The sequence below is a fragment of the Ischnura elegans genome, chromosome 1 (assembly GCF_921293095.1).
Source record: "Ischnura elegans chromosome 1, ioIscEleg1.1, whole genome shotgun sequence".
Classification (NCBI taxonomy): Eukaryota; Metazoa; Arthropoda; class Insecta; order Odonata; family Coenagrionidae; genus Ischnura; species Ischnura elegans.
The window spans coordinates 16,890,729-16,909,622 of record NC_060246.1 but is presented as its reverse complement, the minus strand read 5'-3'; the positions used below and the strand labels follow the sequence as shown (position 1 = coordinate 16,909,622).

General features: G+C 37.9%; 1 protein-coding gene across 2 annotated transcripts in view; it reads left to right on the top strand.

Moving 5' to 3' along the window:
* The window catches only part of LOC124156335 (guanine nucleotide-binding protein subunit gamma-e), a 231,443-nt gene extending 222,076 nt beyond the window's left edge, over positions 1-9,367 (top strand). For both annotated transcript variants that reach the window (XM_046530840.1, XM_046530831.1), the window contains exon 3: positions 6,290-9,367. In XM_046530840.1, the coding sequence (XP_046386796.1) occupies positions 6,290-6,395 (106 nt within the window). In that variant the 3' untranslated portion in view covers positions 6,396-9,367. The remainder of the gene's footprint in view (positions 1-6,289) is intronic.
* The last annotated feature ends 9,527 nt before the right edge of the window (positions 9,368-18,894 follow it).

Here is an 18,894-nt window from a genome sequence, read left to right as displayed (position 1 = left end):
GCCATTATTACATGATATTTTAAATATCACAAAGGATAACAACCATCATAAGAATTAAAAGTCATAAATTTCACATTGCTTGATCTTCCAAGGCTACTTTTGCGCCCCTAGGACATCTCTAGTGGGTGCCATGGCAACCACTATATATTCAGTCATGGCCACAGACGTTCGGATATGGATTGCAGTCATTTTCTAAATTACAGGAAATAGGTTGCATTTTTCTCGAAACGTAACGTGGTTACTTCTACTACCGTTGCAGACCTCTCGCTCGACTTTGAAGACTATTAAGATAAGGGTTGTTATGATCCACTTCAGGCTGCTCATTCGATTTTATGACTTCGTTTCCATTCTACTGGTCGCCTTTAAAAAAAACAACACAAAGTATTGATATTTATATACTGATGAATGGAATTTTTTTTAAAGGAACCAGTTTACCTACCCTTTTATAATGAATTATATGGTGCAATGGAAAAAAATGCTGGAAAGCAGTTGTACATTTATTTTGAAATGCTATAGGGCCTATGCATTTCGAGTCATCGTGGAGGGTATGCTACTCGATTACGTAACCTTAACTTAACAGTGCCACATACTGTCAAATTCATCATTTTGTCATAAAAGCTAACTGAAAAAAAATTTAAATACAATTAAATTTCCTATTTAATGACTAATCCGTTAAGGTTCTGCAACCTATTGTTTACGTTTGATGGACGTATGCATCAATTGTCTTGCTAAAAAATCTTGAGATTTTGTTCCTAACTTTACCATCAATGAGGTCAGCGTTATCATGTGGAGTTGATTCTTTTCGAAACTATTTTTGGACTATTTGGCAGATTTCAGGGAGCTGGACCTTCTGGAAAAAATGAACTTGGTTGATGCTCGAATTACGTCGGTACTCATTTCGTACGAAACAAATGCTTTTGGAGATGAGAGAGCCGACGCGACGGCAAGGCTGGGCCACGGAGGTGATTTGCAATCCCTCATTTCGGGAATTAACCGGGATGATATTACCTTTCCAAGCGGCTGAGTTTCTCATTACGTCGCCGCAGGGAAGGAACAATCGACGTTCCTGTACCGTGTTACCCTTCTCGTATCCACGAATGTTACTGAATAACAGAATATATCCAGTGGGCATCATTTGTGTTGCCATCCGCCGCACATTTAACTGTGTTTACAGTTGTCGCTACTCGCGTAGCTCAGACCCCTTGCACACACAGTGATTTTGGACGACCGGTAAAATACCGGCCGATATTTTGTCGGCGAAGCGATGCTTGCACACACGCCGGATTTTTACCGGTCAAACGATAACTTGCTATGTTTTTGAGCCGGCGTCGGCGCGGCGTTCCACAGTGACAATGGCCGGCAGCTAACCGGCAATTTGGCGGTGCCGGCGCGTGGTCAGTACGTGTGCAAGCTCCCACGCTATCCCATTATTCGCTATTGGAATGTGGACGGCCGATATTTTACCGGCCGTCCAAAATCGGTGTGTGTGCAAGGGGCCTCACGGTAGGAGCGCTCCGAATTTCACGGAGAAATAAGCAACAATGAGGGTTACTATGATCATTTTCAAATATCTTCGCGACTGGCCCGTTCGTGCAAGCTCGGAATGTTTCGAGTGGCGTCGCGGCAGGAGGTGGGACCTAAGACATCAAGGGTGTGCGATGGGCAGAGATAAAGAGGCGGCCGTTGCCCAGTGACGTCATCGCAAAATTAGCAGTGCCGGAACGGACTTCCCATAATTTTTTTAGAAGTGATATATTAATCTTTTTTATTACAATTTATTATTTAAATTTTATTACAAAATTTTTCATTTTGGCTACGAATGAGAAGATTAGAAATTTTGAGGTAGCAAAATTGAAAAAATTGTTATTTGACTATTGTGTCTTTTGTTAACCAGTATGACACCCCTGGCGTTGCCATGTTTCCTCAAAAGACTTTGTCAATGCATAGAAACGAAGGACTGCGTCAAAAACCCTCTTCCCACCTGGCAACACAGCTAACATACTCGCGAAGCATACACCACAGACGTCTGAAAGCGACTGAATTTCCAGGAGTCTATGACCCGCCTATCGCATTTTGTTTTTTTCCTGGAAGTCACTCGCCCTGCGCCCTGACCCCCCCCAAAAAATTTGTATTTAACTCTCGGTCGAAAAGATATTTAAAATGAACTGTAACCAAAAATTTTATTTCAGATTATATGTTCCGTCTAAAATATGATTTTTCATTGCTTTTCCTCAAGATTATCGATATTAAATTGTCAAGGATCATTCATCGATATGAAAATATGACTACAGTAATTCCCTCCAGGGAACTTTCCAAGTCCTCTTTTCTGAAGAGGCACTCCATTTTGAAACATAATCAGTACATTGATCACGTTAGACCTAACCTCGAAACATTGTGAGTGTTACGGATATAAGTCCAAGAGAATGATACAGCCGGGATCGGGTTGGTGTGGTAGCTAGAGTGTCGGCTTCCCACACCGTGGGCTGGGCTTCAAATCCCGGCGGTGGCAGAGTATTTTCTGAGTCTGCCCGATACCTGCATGAGTGTTGTGTGGAGGGCACTTAATGCGCAACACTCCGTCCGTCGGATGGGACGTTAAGCCGTGGTCCCTGGGTTTGTCTCCACCCCTCCTTCCGCACCCTTCCCTAATGGCGAAAATGACCTCAGCTTCCAGTAACCTTCTCTAAATACCACTGTACGTATAATACAGTCATTCAAATGTAGTTTATTCCTCTCATTGCATACATTCAAGGGGACTGCACAGAGAAGGCTTAGTTCCTTTTGTTGGAAAATATGAATGCATAAATTTGGTGATGTATGTATTTCCTATGTATTTGTGATACTGGGTGTATCGATATCTTTGATCGATACTATCGATTGTTAATTGTCGGTGCGGTCTGGTTGGTAACCAGTAAATAAGTTGGTGTTCTTGGAGTTTAACTGTTTCTTTTCTCGCTTGTGTCACGTCGATGACTGTTTAATTAATAAACGCAAAGTCACGCAAAGTCTATATATAAATCATTCAACACCTTTAGACCTTGATTTTGGTTTCTGCTTAGATTACTTTTTAACCGGTTTTCAGAAATGTCCGTAGTCGACGTGGAAGTGAGAGTGATCCGTTTGTGCTTCATTGTTTATATTTGTTCAGGGAAGAGTACGGAAGGAAGGGTGGAGAAAATCCCGGAGACCACGGCTTAACGTTCCATCCGACGGACGGAGTATAGCGCTTTTTATGTCCTCGACATAACATTCAAGCAGGGATCGGTCAGGTCATAGTTTGAAAATTCTCTACCACCGCCGGGATTTGAACCCAAGCCCCCGGGGTGGGAAAACGATACTCTAGCCACCACACCAACCCGATCCCGGCTGCATCGTTCTCCTGGACTTATATTCATAACTCACAATATCTCGAGCTCAGGTCGAACGTAATGAATGTACCTGTGTCTGATAATAATTCTTCGAAATGGAATGCCTCTTCTGAAAAGAGGGCTTGGAAAGTATCTCAGGAGGAAATTACATCATCAGTCATTGTTCGGGGCGGGTTCGAAAGGGCCAATAATCAAGTTAAACGGCCCTTTTCTTTCCAGTTCACTTGATGACTATCTCCAATGATAATTTGCGAGCCTCCTCCAACGGAACAGACATCTCGTCGCTTTAATTACTACGGTACTATAAGTACGAGAAGTGTTCAGAAAATAACGGGAATTTCATTATTTTAAATAGTTTTTCGTCTACATTAATGCCTACAAAATAGTATCCATTACATAATATTATTCCCTTCTGCCAGCCCTTCTTTCAATACTCAAAACGCTTTTCTAACTCGATATTTGGGATAGCCTTTAGCTCTTACAGTGTCATCTATGCTTGTAAAACAACGGCCATTTTAAGGTTCTCTTTATTTTTGGAAATTGGAAAAATTCACACGCAGCCATTTCTAGCGAACTAAGAAGGCTGGGGCGGTATTATTTTTGGATTCCTCGGACAAAGAAAAGCAATTTATGCAACCGAAATTTTTATCATGTTTCAGGGACATGATTATAAAAATTGACAATCGGAATTCTCAAAACTCGCGAGGAATTTAGTTCCCGTTACTATCTGAACACACCTCGTACATTTGGAAATTACGTTCTCATTTCTTTAACGCTTTGAAGCCCAAGCCCGAGTATACATCAGGGTGCATATTTTCACGGATAAGTCTATTTTGAACCATTTAACCTCTTTCTTTAGCTATATGGTGTTCTTGTATGGAAGGTGCTGTCATTTAGCGACTCCTGATTATACTTTTTCGGATTAGGAAATAATTTTATAAAAAACAACAAAAACTCTGGGCTTCTCGCAACCCGCACAAGGAAATACCTCAGGCTTCAAAGAGTAAAACACGATTTTAAGCTGTTGATGTCTCTTCCGAAGGAGGTACCGTCGTATATAGCCGCATGAAAACTATATTGTACGTCATCAAGTAAACTTGATATCGATTCAACAAGGTTAACCGTTTACAGTCAAATGTTCCCATTTGGGAACTGACATTTAAAAATTCATGAAAATTATATTTCGTATCCGTGATTACTTTTGTAGCTTTTCTTACGTAAATAAAGTATATAAGTATTTTTTAAGTGAATCGCATGACTTGTGTATACATTGGTCGTTAACTATACCTTTTCAAAATTGGTTATTTTCATCACCTCTGCAGTGAGTATGCGGTTTATTCGATATTTTCTCATACACTCGCTCTCAAGTCACAAATGCTCATTTATTCAAAAGATCAAAATATATATTACGTTGTTAAACTTAGTTTTTTGGTCAAGTGTATATTTGTTTTTCAAGCAATGGCCAATTTTTTGGCGTGTGCCCATTTGGGAACATGCTTGAAATGCATTTTTTTTTAAAATGTTTTCTGTTTTTCTTTCATGATATCTCTTAATTAGTTGTGAAATAAATTGGATAGGCATGCAAGAAATGATAAAAATCAGTTGGTAAGTTAATTCGGTCTCTAAACGGTTAATGGCGATTTCGGAAATAGCTTGTAGAATGCTTTTGGATTACGTCATCATTCATCTCGATATCTCATATTAATAACACTCTCAATATATCGAGACTAGGGCATTCATAAGGCTAAATGCAACTAATTTCAGCCAATGTTTCGAATTCAAATATTTGACAACATCAGGGCCTTGGGCATTCTTCTAGGAGGATGACATATCAGAGGTCATTATGAATGTGATACCATCTGTTAGTGACCTTAAAATGAGTCTATACCCTGTGGACCATCATCATTTGCATCAAATTATCAGATTTCTCGTGTAATACCCCAGAATACTCCACGCTATGTTGACGGAAGATATTAAATCCTAAAACTTTGGCTTTTTTGTTCTTTGTGGCTCACACTCGAGTTTTTAGAGGCATTTTGAACGTGTGTGAATTCTAAACGGGAGCAGCCGAGTCTAATGTCATAAGTTGATTCAAATGACTTTTTATACACTGTAGCCATCAATCTTTGACCTTAATTAAACAAAAGCTTTGAGCAGGTATCAACGATATGATTTTGCAATATCACCCATTTTGCGATTAATTGTTTGAGACTATTATAATAACACATTTTCTTCTAACCTTAATTATTTAATGTCCTTAAAAATCCAGAGTGTTTAATTAAAAGTGGATAAGGCTGGATGTCAAAGAAAAACCGTTCTCATGGTAACTGCAAAGTGCATGCAAAATATTTTTGCGTTTCCATGGCTCAGTAACTAAGTAGTTGCGACCACATGTTTACAGGACGAAAAATACTTCAAATTGTCTCCTCTTTCAAATCCTGAAGTATTGCAGATTCTTCCTGAAACGCCCTGTATAAATGTAAATTTTGGTAGTTGTAATTTACTCAGGTTCACAATTGAGTTAGCTAATATTATTCCTGTGCCTGATATTATAATTTGTTATATTTTTGGGTAACTGAGGTAATTTTCCACATTTTTTCATAGCGTCAGGCAGATTATTCCATTTTCGTATCTTTTTCTTTATTGATTTTTTTTTATATTGCGGGGGCTATTTGTGACAGCTATGTATTTGTAATAACTTTTCCAGTTTTTTTCGTCTACATAGGTTATATCTGGACTGTTGCTAGTATTTTTTAAAAATTTATTGTGCTTTTGCCTCCATGTTTTGACTCCAAGTATGGGAGCATCAAATCAAACCGCATAATTCAGATGCTTCAAATAAATAGCTTCCATCACTCACTCATCTTGAATTAGTGTTGCTCTTTTTTTTACTGACATCCGCTCTCGTTTTTTTTCTGCAGGATGCGGGAATACGTGGAGGAGAACGAGAAAAACGACCCTCTGATCCACGCGCCCGACAAGAAGAACAACCCCTGGGCGGAGAAGGGCAAGTGCGTCATCATGTAAGGGGCAGGCGGGGGCAGCGGGGGGCAGCGGCGGGGGCAAGAGGAGAGCTTGGTGGACCTAGAGGGCGCTACGACCCCCGCCAGCGCCGCCCCCGGCAGGTGAGGGAAGCTTCCACCCCTTCCGCCCTCGCGCGGGTCGTCATCAATTTGAGAGGGGTGGAGAGAAAGGAAAGAAGAACGAAAGAGAGACGCCAGCCCCCTCCCCCTCACCCCACCCTCCCTCCTTCCCTTCCCGTCATCCTCTTCTTCGCCATCAAACCTCGAAAATCACTCCACCGATACTCCCAACTCGAGACGACATCCTTCGAACATCGTCGAGAGAGACAGACCCTGCCGCACCGCCGCGCCGCCTCTGCGTCCGCCCTCACGTCACCTCTGCCCGCTCCCGAAAAATGGATGCAACAGATGCGGCGAATGACATCTCCCGATCAGCAGCGCAACTACCACCACCATCATCGCCAGCGTCTCAAAACGACTGTGATCTAGTGCCAGTGGGGATGATCATAAAATGGGGGGAGTGGTGTGACACAATCTGTCGTTTTCGAATTGGTAGAGAGACAGTTGAAGGCGTCGCCTGGATAGATCTGTGCTCCGCCAGGGGCTTTGAGTCTCTCCTGCGGCGTTTCGAACTGGCCTTTCGACCTGTGATCGGCGCACCTCTTGCGATATCTCGCAGGTTGGCGGGTGCAGCGGGTGCATTCGACGCGATACATCGACGCGGAGGAGTCGTTTGAGAAATCTAATGCCGCCCCCAAGCGATCAACAGAGCAATATACCCGCCGCTGTCAGAAGTGGGATTGTGGAGAGTGTTTGTGCTCACTTGCACGAGGGGCGGCAGGGGCCTCCAAGTACTTTCCTTGTTTTCGGCGGATGGTTGTTTCTCCTGAATCCGTCTTGTTTGTGGATTCAATCTCAAAAACCACTTTGTCATATTCATAAGCATCGTCATCATCATCATTAAAACCTCTTTTTGAGGCTCACTATAAAAAAAGAACACCCAAAAAAGCAAAAAAAAATTTGAAAATCAATTATATCTATGTTCCATTCCATTTCTTGTGCGATAGAGACATTTGATTCCATGAAATTATTTTTTTAAGAACGCTTAAAACTCAGAAGTGAGCGTAGCCATTAAAGCAACGGTTCTTAAATGAAATAGTCTTGAATAATAAAAGGGAACGATAATGCAAACTTAGAAAACTGACAATGAAATTTTTGTGCCGTTACAATTAGCGAATTAATCCATAGTTTGGGAAGGATTTCAGCCATCAAAGAATTGATAAAGCTGAAGCTGCGCGATCGTGGACGTTTTCTTCCAAAACTCATCTTCATTCACGCAGATATTCGAAATTCATCGACGTTTTGAAATAATGAGCGTTTACAATGATAATTTTCAACTGAATTTTTGTAGTGTTTCGTGCGATGGCAACTTCAAAAGGTGACGGTTAGAAGTCGCGAAGAGTTAGCGTTGTTTTTTTTCGGATGCTCTCCCTGAGCCGTCGTTTAATGCAATTCCTTAGACAGGTTTTACCATATCGGTTCTGCTTAAGGGGACGTTAGTATCGTTTTCAAGTTTGGGAGAATACGATAGCTTTAAAAAATTTCATGAATCATATCATTGTAATTGATCGATCGGCGTGACTTTCAATGGATGTCAAATTATTTCAAAGAAGCCGTGACGATGACAAACAACCACCCAAATAAATTACAGCTTGAGTGAAGCGAAGGATTTCTAGTGTTTTTTTAGACTCGCAAAATTGTTCGTGTCTTCAGTCACTTTGAATCACTTTTACATACCCAGTACATTTCTACGGATAACCGAGTCAGATAATTGTTGAGACTGTAGATGTTTCGGAAGAGGGCGCTGCCAATAACTACTGCTGTCAAAAGATTAAGCTAGGGGTCCGCCATATTGTTCTATCTCAGCTGAAGCATAAATATACGAACTATGATGGTACCATATGACGACCAAATTCAATATTTCTTTAAATGCGGTACGACTATCCTTATTGAACACCTGCGAAAACAAAGTTAGCTGGATGAGTGGTGGGTTACATTGATCCATCACGTTGACAAATGTATCACTGTAAAACACCTTCTGAATGCTTTGGCAAAAGATTTACCATTTATTTGACTCGCTCCCTAACGGCAAAAGCGTAGATAGCTCGGTGTATCTCTATGGCAGCCGCAATGATAAACAACCAACAGCTGGCTTCACTTTTTTAATGCACCAACGCCCTCTCGAGAAACCATTTGTGGTCGAGACGCAATAAAACAAGCAAGTTTAAACTACGCGTGATTTTTATCGAGGACTACAGTGACGCGCCCTCCCGATGATTTCCGTCTGATCCGGGAAACTAACCCTCTATCATCGACAGTAGTGACCTCTGGCGTCTCTCGTCACAATGCGTTGCAATCACGTCATGGAAATTTGTACAAATCATTACCCGAGAAAATGCTGTTTTTTTACCAAGAAGAACGAGTCAGAAGGTGGATACGGATCATTCATATGATCGCAAAAATTAAGAAGCTGCGTAGCGCGTTTGAGATGCGTTAAAAAAATAGTAAGTGGTGTTTTTTGATACTAATGTGTCTTAGAATGGTTGACTCCAATTCATGACAAATCTTCTTCTCAGAACTCACATCCATTGATAATAATACATAGGATCTCATCAATAAGAATAATATTGTTATAATACAAGCACCTTAATGCTGGCTTTATGCGATACATCTAGTCATTTCTTTTTATCAAAGCAGTGAGAAATCTAGTCATTCACTTATCATCTTAACATTAATTATTAAAATGAATCCTATTAACTTGTTAGACTTATTGTTTTCATTTACTTTGAACCCTTCCACATTGTCCTCTATATCTTTAATTTCCTATTGTGTGATTCTGAGTGCTTAAACGGATCAATTATCGACTTCCTGGTTTAGTAGTTCATGTAATCTACAATCTCTTGGTCAGTATCTGTACCTCATCCAAAATCAAAGCCATCCTGAATGTTGCGTTGTTGATCCTTCGTAATCTTTTTCTCCTGAAAATTGTTGTACTCTCGATAAACATTTGGTTTTATTGTTATCCCCTCTTCCAATATTAATAATAATGATGGCATGATTACTAATAATTAATATTTGTGCTCACGGTGCGGTGAGTTAATTTGTTGCCTCTATTGTCTCATTGTACTACCACAATCAATTGCTGTGGACCATTTGTAAATAATTTGTGTACCTAACTTCTTTTTTGGGCCAATAAATGTTGGTGTGTATCCAATTCCTGAAAAAAAAACGTTGTTGTCTGAAAGTTCTAATTATTGGCACCCTTCGACGACCGAATTGTAATCACCGTCTCTGTAACCCTGTCCATAAAATTATTTCCATATTTAGTTCCATTTCTTTATTACAAAGTATTTATTTTTTTATTAATATAGTAGTAATAATAATTAGTTTACTACCAAAATTTTGATCGTAAAAGCTGGTAAAAAGCACATTGGAGGGAGCTTAAGTTGGTCTCCAACGTCTATTGTCACCAGAATTAAGTCACCAGCAAATTACAAAAATGAATGCAATGAAAATTAACACAGTATAATTAGAAAATTAAATTATTTTATTATAATTATAATAAAATTATTAAATTATAATAAATTAGAAAATTAACACATAATAATAATAACGATATTGTTTATTTTCGTAGGCACTGGGGCCCATGAGAAAATATAAGTACAGCTTTCTACATTTCACATTGAGATAGATAAATAAAAGACAAAAAGTAAATAAATATATATATACAGTCAAATGTGAACAGTGCATATCGCCTAGTGCATGAAAAAAAATACAATATTTTCGACAAAAAAAAGAAATAAATAATCGCATTCAGATACAACACACTAATTACAAAATTTAAGGTGACAAACAAAAGAAATATGAACAAGAAATATGAACATAAGAAAGTGAATATAAACAAGAAATATGAACATAAGAAAGTGTATATAAACAAAAGAACTTGGGGTTAAGGAGGCATTCTTTAGAAACCCATAAGCGCTATGTTTAAACCTATTGATATTTGTACTGCTTCTTATTTGTGCTGAGAGAGAGTTCCATATTCGTGAGGCGGTTACTATAAATGATTTGTTCATATGAGGCGTGTTATGTTTTGGAATATGGAGGTCAATGGTATGATTACGGGTAGGTATATTATGAACCTCAGATTTTCTAACAAATTTCTCGTACAAGTATGGCGGGTAACCGGTCGTTAAGACACTAAAGGCTAGAGTTATTATGTGAAGGGTGCGACGCTCTTTATACTTAAGTCAGTTAAGGCGGTTGTAATAGTTACTAATATGGTCCCATTTTTTTAAATCGTAAATAAATCTTACAGCTGAATTCATGGCCAATTGGAGTATATTATTGTTTGCGTCGTCTTGGTTAGTGAATAAGGCTGTACAATAATCCAAGTGAGGGAAGACTAGTGTTTTAACTAAATAAATTCGTATGTCGGGTGTAAGTATTTCTCTGGCTCTGAGAAGTTGATGCAATGATCCCAAAAATGTATGCCTTGCATAATGGGTTTGAGGCTTCCAGCTAAGGGTTCGATCGAATATGACTCCGAGGTTTTTTACTGTTTCCTCATAAGGTATATTGTGGCTGCCGATTCTTATTTTTGGTAGATTTTCATGGTCTAATTGGGAAAAGAAGCAATTGCTCCCTATAATTATTGCTTTTGTTTTCTTGTCATTAAGAACCAAATGATTGGCCTGCGCCCAACTGTTAATTCTCTTGATGTCCTCATTGATAAGTGCGATTGAATTAATAATATTGGACGGCGATGAATGACGATAAATTTGAAAATCGTCGGCGTAAAGGTGGTAGTCGCAATGCATGAGGACATCAGGGAGGTCGTTTATAAAGAGAGAAAAAAGAACTGGGCTAAGAACTGTGCCTTGTACCATCCCCACGGTATTAGGAATCCAGTTTGACTGTAGGTTGCAACTGACCACCACTGCTTGAGTGCGACCGCTGAGGCAAGATCTAAACCAGTCAACAGCACTCTTTGAGAAATTTAGGGTACTCAGCTTGCGGAGGAGCAATTCATGGCAAACGGAGTCGAACGCCTTGGTGAAATCGAATAATACTAAGATCGTCACCTGGCGTTTGTCCATTGCCTCGCGAATGTCCTCGGTAATTTTTAGGAGTGCAGTTTGAGTGATATGTCGACCACGGAAGCCAGACTGCAAGGGGTTTAGTAAGTTAGCAGTGGATGTATATGAGCTTAATTGCTGAAATTCAATCCGCTCAAATATCTTGGCAAAGGCACATAAAATTCCTATCGGTCTGAAGTCGTCAGGTGTAGAGGGCTGGGGGCATTTAGCAATTGGGTGTATAAGGGAGTGCTTCCAGGTCGCAGGATAGTGTGCCGTTTGAAGTGAGGCATCTATTATGTTTAGGAGCGAGGGCAAAATGACAGGTAGAGCCTTCTTAATGCAAGAAATGGGAATTTTATCGTGTCCTTTGGCATTGGAGGTGATTCTTTTGCACGCGCTAAAAACTGAGGACGATGAGACATGTGAGAAGAAGAACTGATTATGATTTGCTGGACGTGGGATATGTGGTTCGAGGGAGATTTGCGGTTCACTTTTGACAAACTGATTATTGAGGACATCTGGATGGATATTTAAGATATTGTTATTGGTTTTAGGAGGTAAGATTCCGAGATTACAAATGGATTTCCACATAGATTTAGGATCGCCCTTTTTTCCTAGAGTGCGTTTGAAATAATTTTTTTTTTGCATTGCGTATCATACTCTTCACTTGGTTACGTAGGGTTTTGTATCTAGTGAGAGTAGCCGGAACTTTATATCGCCGAAACATTGCTCGAGTAATATTTCTTTCTTTTATCTTCAGTTTAATTTCCGGTGTGAGCCATGGTGTCGGGGGATGGGTGACACGTACACTTCGGATTGGAGCATGCGAGTCCAGTGTGTTGAGTAGGAGGGAGTTTAACTCGTTAACTTTGTCGTCCACAGAAATCAGTCTGCTGATAGAAGACCAGTTAATCTGGCATAGATCGGTGATGAACTTTTCCTCGTCAAAATTTTGAGGTCTCTGAAGGTTATAATTTTTGGCGTGAATGATGGAATTAACATTTTGTAAGTAACAAAGACTTGGTCGTGGCATGAGAGTGGCGGATCCGGTGTTTGACCAGATGACGTAATTTTATTAAGGTCATCAACACAGATAATATCTAGAAGAGAGCTGCAGCTCTTCGTATGACAGGTTGGCATAGTTGGTACAATATTCAAACCACACACTTGTAATAGGTTAAGGAGGCCATCTTTATCAGCTGTTTCTTTTAAAAGATTGATGTTGAAGTCACCCATGACTACTCGATTTACATAACTAGGAAAAGTGTTTCCAAGAAAACTTTCGAGTTCGGGCAATCCGTTTGTCTTTGGTGGTCTGTATACAACAGTCGCTAATAATTTTGAATATGGACTGCTAATTTCAAGAGAGATATACTCCAGTTGATTATCAACTACATAAGTAGTATTACTAAAATGAAATGACACCAAAATAAATTTTCAATTTTTTCAGGAGAAAAAATTCTTTCGCATGTTTTAAAATTTTGTTTGTGAATTTGATTATTTTTTATTTCAGCGGCAAGTGTGAATACAAAGAACGTGCCGGATATACTTTTCTCTAGAAAATCTTCAGAACAAAGATACTACATATCCTTCAGTTCGCCATTTTGTCTTGAAATTTCGAGATTTGTGACTAAAAACGAAAAAAAAATGTAAATAATTTCAATTTGGTTTTAACAAGCACTCATTTTTTTACAGTGTGATATAACATTGGTCTTTCATTGATATTATAGACCAAATAGGTCGGCTAAAATGGCATTTTATCTTACCCCCGAAAGCAGTTTTGTGGGGTCGACAACCCGCAACACGCCGAATCATTTTTTTTCTTATGCATGGGACAAATGACGCGAAATAGGTATTGGTTTTAGTCCAGAACGTGGAAATCATGTCTGAAGTGGTCAAGGGTAGTCACGAGGATGAGAGTATGCTCTTTTACGCCATCGCCGACTACTGGGTACTGAAAGCGGCGAATCGCAGTGCAACAAAAAAGATTCCCAACGAATTGAGTGGTGATATTGATGATGTGTACTCTTCAATCCTCGTGAATTGAGATGCATGTCCTTTGATCATATTTCACTTTGGCTACTGCTGTGCGTCACTGAAGGCCGTGCAATAGAAGGTCGAAATAATTTGCAGTGAGGAGGATGTTTTTATCCTCACGGGAGGTATTCATTTTCAATATTACAAAGATCAAGGAGAAGGAAAACATTTTTCAGGGTAAAAATTTATTTATTTACTATGGCGATGAATCACGGTATTTGCATATGAGTATCCTCATTTGTGCATTTTTCGGATAGAGGAGTAAACAAATTTTTATTTTTCCTCTATCCACTGGAGTGCTCTTAGAATATCAAACAAGAATAGGGAAAGTAAAATTTCGTCCTAGGGAATAAGTGGGAAACTGCATTTTTTTAACACTTTTTCGAGCCTTTACACTTACTCCACTCCGAGAGAAGAGTTTCAATCTTTCTCTGCCTTACGTACCCACTCGGATATGCTCATTTTGATAATTACCATGACTCGATATAATTAATGACAACTATTATTGCGGTAACTCGTGTGTTACTAAGAAATGTGACTCAACTATTGATGTTTACATTTGCAGACTCACATTTCTATGGAAATATGGTTTTGTGGCATAAAATTAAACGAATACCTACTTTATAAGTGTATCGATTACCTTAATTATCAAAGTAAATAGCTTTGAAATTATTGGGAATATAATGCTGTCTCCTATCTTGTTCCCTGTTATGCTACGTGATTTTCACTATTACTTCACAAATTATAAAATAAGTACAAATTACTAATAAAGTTGTCCTGGGTTATTATTTACGAAGGGAAATCGGAACCAACGACACGTACTTTTACGTCACAAATCAAATTAACACAAATTATAGACACAAATTCCCTGTGTAATTACTCAAGATGAAAAGCGGCAGTTACGACACGTACCATCACACCACAACTCAAATTACACACACTTTGCAAACACAATTGATGAGTAACAAAATTGGTAAGTGACAAAAATGGGAGGCGACGATGCGTATGACCGAGCGCCACCATTTTCATTACATGACTCCCTTTTTGTTTATTTTCGCGTCGTCAACCAGAATTGTTGCCCTGTATAATTTGACTCCCATTGTTTACTTCCGTCGTCAAGGAGAATTGTTACAGCTATCTACGTATGCTTGATTTCTTCACGCTGGGATCGACGTTTTACGAAACTCATGTGCTAAAAATCTATCCTAAGCCGCAGCGAATGTGTCTATCTTTAATTTCTTCTTCTGTGTATTTCTTCTCTGGTGGCGGAAATCATTCCTCTCAGCCATCTCTTAGCTAATACATTATTAGGCGACATTGGGTGGAATTGGTTGCATAAAAAAACCCTCCGCCGGAATGTAATAAAAGTAATCTCGGTAGCTTGCTCGTCTGAGCGTCCATCTAGAAAAAAGGTCGTCCATGGTACGATTTCCGGTCTGTAAGAAATTTTATCCATGAGTTTCCGGCCTATCTATCTCCGTGCCACCACCGTGTCATCATGTTTTTTCTAGTTTCCTCTCTATTTCGTCTCCTTCTATGTTTTCTTTCTATTTCTGATTTCTTCTCGCTGGGATCGGCATTCCCCAATATAGGTACGTACTTATTGAATTTTTGTATGTAAAAGAGTTTTTTTTTTCGTTTTTCTCGTGTCCGAAAACCTAAGAATTCAGATAATTGTCAATTAATTTAGGACTTATTTCTACTTTGACATTTAAACACTGAAACCCCATGAGGAAAATTTTAGATTTTGAAGTGCACCCACATTGTGAGGCCAAAAGTTCAAAATTGTAAAACTTGGCTAAAAATATGACCTTTTCCGAGGAGTATGCCAGTTTTCATGAACACAGCTCGAGGCGAAGTGATTAAAGTTAAAGGTAAAAAATAACACACGATCAATGGGACAGTCTGTACATACATTTCACGTTCCACAGGTAGCTATGAGCGAATATAGACACACAAGCACAAATAAAAGTTGAAACAAAAATAAGAAAATAAACACAAATATATGACGTAGACACAGCGGAGAGAAGGAAAGTGATGGCCGAAAAAAGTGGAAAGTTTTCGCTTCGACCGGGAATCGAACCACTGATCAAATTTAAAACTTTTTCCATCGAGAAAATAGCTTAAATTTGATCCATGGGAAGGTGTGCGGGTTTGAAGAATATATTTCACGAGGAGGAAACGCATTTATTTCTCACATACAAAATACCCGCGCCCCGGATAAAACGATTGAAATGAAAGGTGAACAGGCTAGTATCATTTTTCACCAGTTAGAAAAGTTGAAAGTGTGCAGAAGCAAAAAAATTAAAAATTCAAGTGAAGGGGCGAAAGAAATTTTAGAAATGGCGAATAGAACGCATTTGCGACCACCGTATCCATGTGGCTACATCCTACCATCCTGAGCATAAGAGGCTCTAGAAAAAAACCCGCACTCCTTTTTGCTGTCAAATTGACGAAAAAATGTTGTAGAAGCTTGCAAAATGCTAATACTCATGTCACTTCATTATTAAAGCCAGTCGAAGTCGTATGGCGACTGACGGAGAAATATAAATAACTGACGGAGAGAAAAACACGGGTGAAATACGAGTGCGAAACAGAACTTCAATATGGCCGCCAAGCGTCAGTAAATAACATGAAAAAATCATAAAAGTTAAGAGTAAATGACATTGTATAAATGATTTTCACTTTCTTTCATCCAAAGATGTTCATGCCCTGAAGATTCATCCTTTCTATCAAGGTCACTTGTAGAAATTGAACATAATTCTCATCCCGTTACCACCCTCTGTAGCTACGCGGCTATTTATCGTTCTAAAGGAACAAGTTGGTGTATCAATAAAATATTTCAATGGATTACTGAAGACGAACATAAGAGCAACGTACTCAAATATCTTCACAATCGCGAGCACAAAGTTTTCTGGGAGGGAATGGGATAAGAAATATATTTTTTATGCGGGAGTGAAAGTATTCCAACTGCCCATGTAGAAGAAAAAATTCTCCTGCCGAAATTAAGCCTATTTTCTGATAAAAAAAACTTCAATAAAGCATAAAGCAATATTTTTACAAACACAAATATTTCCACCGGGTTAAGAATATATCTTAAAAGTTAAAATTATTTTTGCATAGCAAGGAATATATCCAAAGTTGCTGCCAAACCCTCAAATAATTCTTACGGATGTGGATATAAAAATCAAATAATTCTTAGAATGTATAAACTCCACTTCTCTAATTATGCACTTTTCATTCGCGCATAAAAGTATTTTTACGGAGTAAGATGGCGACTACAACTTACATTGAATTTGAACGTAACCAAATCTCATTAATGAGCACGTAATACCCTACAATTAATTCTAACGTTCTTCCCGTTCAGATAAAAATTTTTAACAAGCCACAAAACAGTATTTTTACGTACGCAAAATTTTCTACCGGGTAAAGAAAATATTTTAAAAGTTAAAAATATTTTTTCACAGCAAATTGATGATCAAGGAATAAGTCCGAGGTTGCTCAAACATTCTTCCCGTTAAAAATCAAAATTATTAACTATACCACGCTTCAAAACTTTCACTTAACGTAAAAATATTTCCAGCAAAACTCTCGAAATTTGCACTGAAGATGAGTGTTCTTAAAATCATAGATGCATATCAAACGTCATTGATGAGCACGTTAAATTTCTAAAAATATGAAAATATTTTTTCTTCAACGGTTCAAAAATATCATTTAACATAAAATCTTGGCAAGGAAACAAGCGAAATAATCTTCGAGGTAAGATCTCTATAAAACTTGATTAAATGCCGCTTTTCATTGATGAGCAGGTATTATATTGGATGTTACTGAAGCATTCTCCCCCTCGGCATAGAGAATTGAATTACTCTGACGCTTCCAAAATGTCACATTACATACAACATTATAACTACAACGCACTAAAATTACACTCCGTAAGAACTCTGTCCATTAAAATAACACATTTACTTTCATTGATTAGTACATAAATTTTCGCACGGAAACACATAATTTCCATTTTAGTGAGAACTCTCTAAATTATAATCCAAAGGAAGTTCATAGCATTTAAATTTTTTGTTTCGTATTGATTCAGCGATTTCTTATTTTGGTTGAATTTTTTTGAGTCATATTGATTATAAATTTTAAACTCACCATTTAAAATTATTTCATATCCACAAGAAGAATTATGACATTAACTTCCGACAAATTACGCTAATATCATTTAAATTTTGCGTGCCCTAATAATTTAGCCATTTGCTCATGGATCAATTCTCTGGGCATATTGTAAGATAACATTTTCTAAATTCACTACTTGAAAATATTCCGTAGAAATAACTTCTCACAACTAGTGTTTATATTTTTAAAATTAGGTGTCCGCTAATTAATAAGCGATTTCTCACTGCGCTCGAATTTTACGTGCATATTTAAAGTACTGTATTTTTTAAAGTCAATGTTTAAAAATCTGCGTAGGAATAACTCCTCACAACTTTCTCTTAAATCAACGAAACCCTGTGTGTTCTTACAATTACTTGTGTTGATATTTTTAAGATTTGGTGTGACCTAATAAATGAGATATTTCTTACTTTGTTCGAATTTTATGTGCATATTAGTAATACTATATTTTTAAAGTCAAGATTTAAAAATCATCATAGGAATAACTGCTCACCACTTTCATTTACGTCATTGAAATACTGGGGGTCCCTATAATTTAGCGATTTCTTATTGCAATATAATGTTCTGTGCATATTAAAAATGTTCAATTTTTTAAAGTCACAATTTAAAAATTCGGCCTAACTGCAGGAACAATGCATAAATAGGTACTTAACATTTCCGTTCAAATCAATGATGGCGGTTGAATTGAGTTTGCATATTATAAAACAATATTTATTTAGTCTTACTTTAAAAATTCTGTGAAGAAATAACTATTCACAACTTTCATTCAAATAATTTAAACTTGGAGAGTCCTAATAATTAAGCGAATTCATGCCATGGTTGAATTTCGTCTGCATATTAAAAATGTTATATTTTTTAAAGTCATAATTTAAAAATTATACGTTCAATTTTTTGAAGTCACAATTTAAAAATTCGGCCTAACTGCAGGAACAATGCCTAAATAGGTACTTAACCTTTCCGTTCAATTAGAAATACTTAGAATTACAAATTAGAAATACTATATTTTTTAAAAGTCAATGTTTAAAAAGCTGCATAGGAAAACCTCCTCACAACTTTCGTTTAAATGATTGAAATAGTTTGTTTCCTTATCATTTAGCAATTTCTTTATGCGGTTGAATGTTGTGTGCATATTAAGAATGCTATATTTTTTAAAGC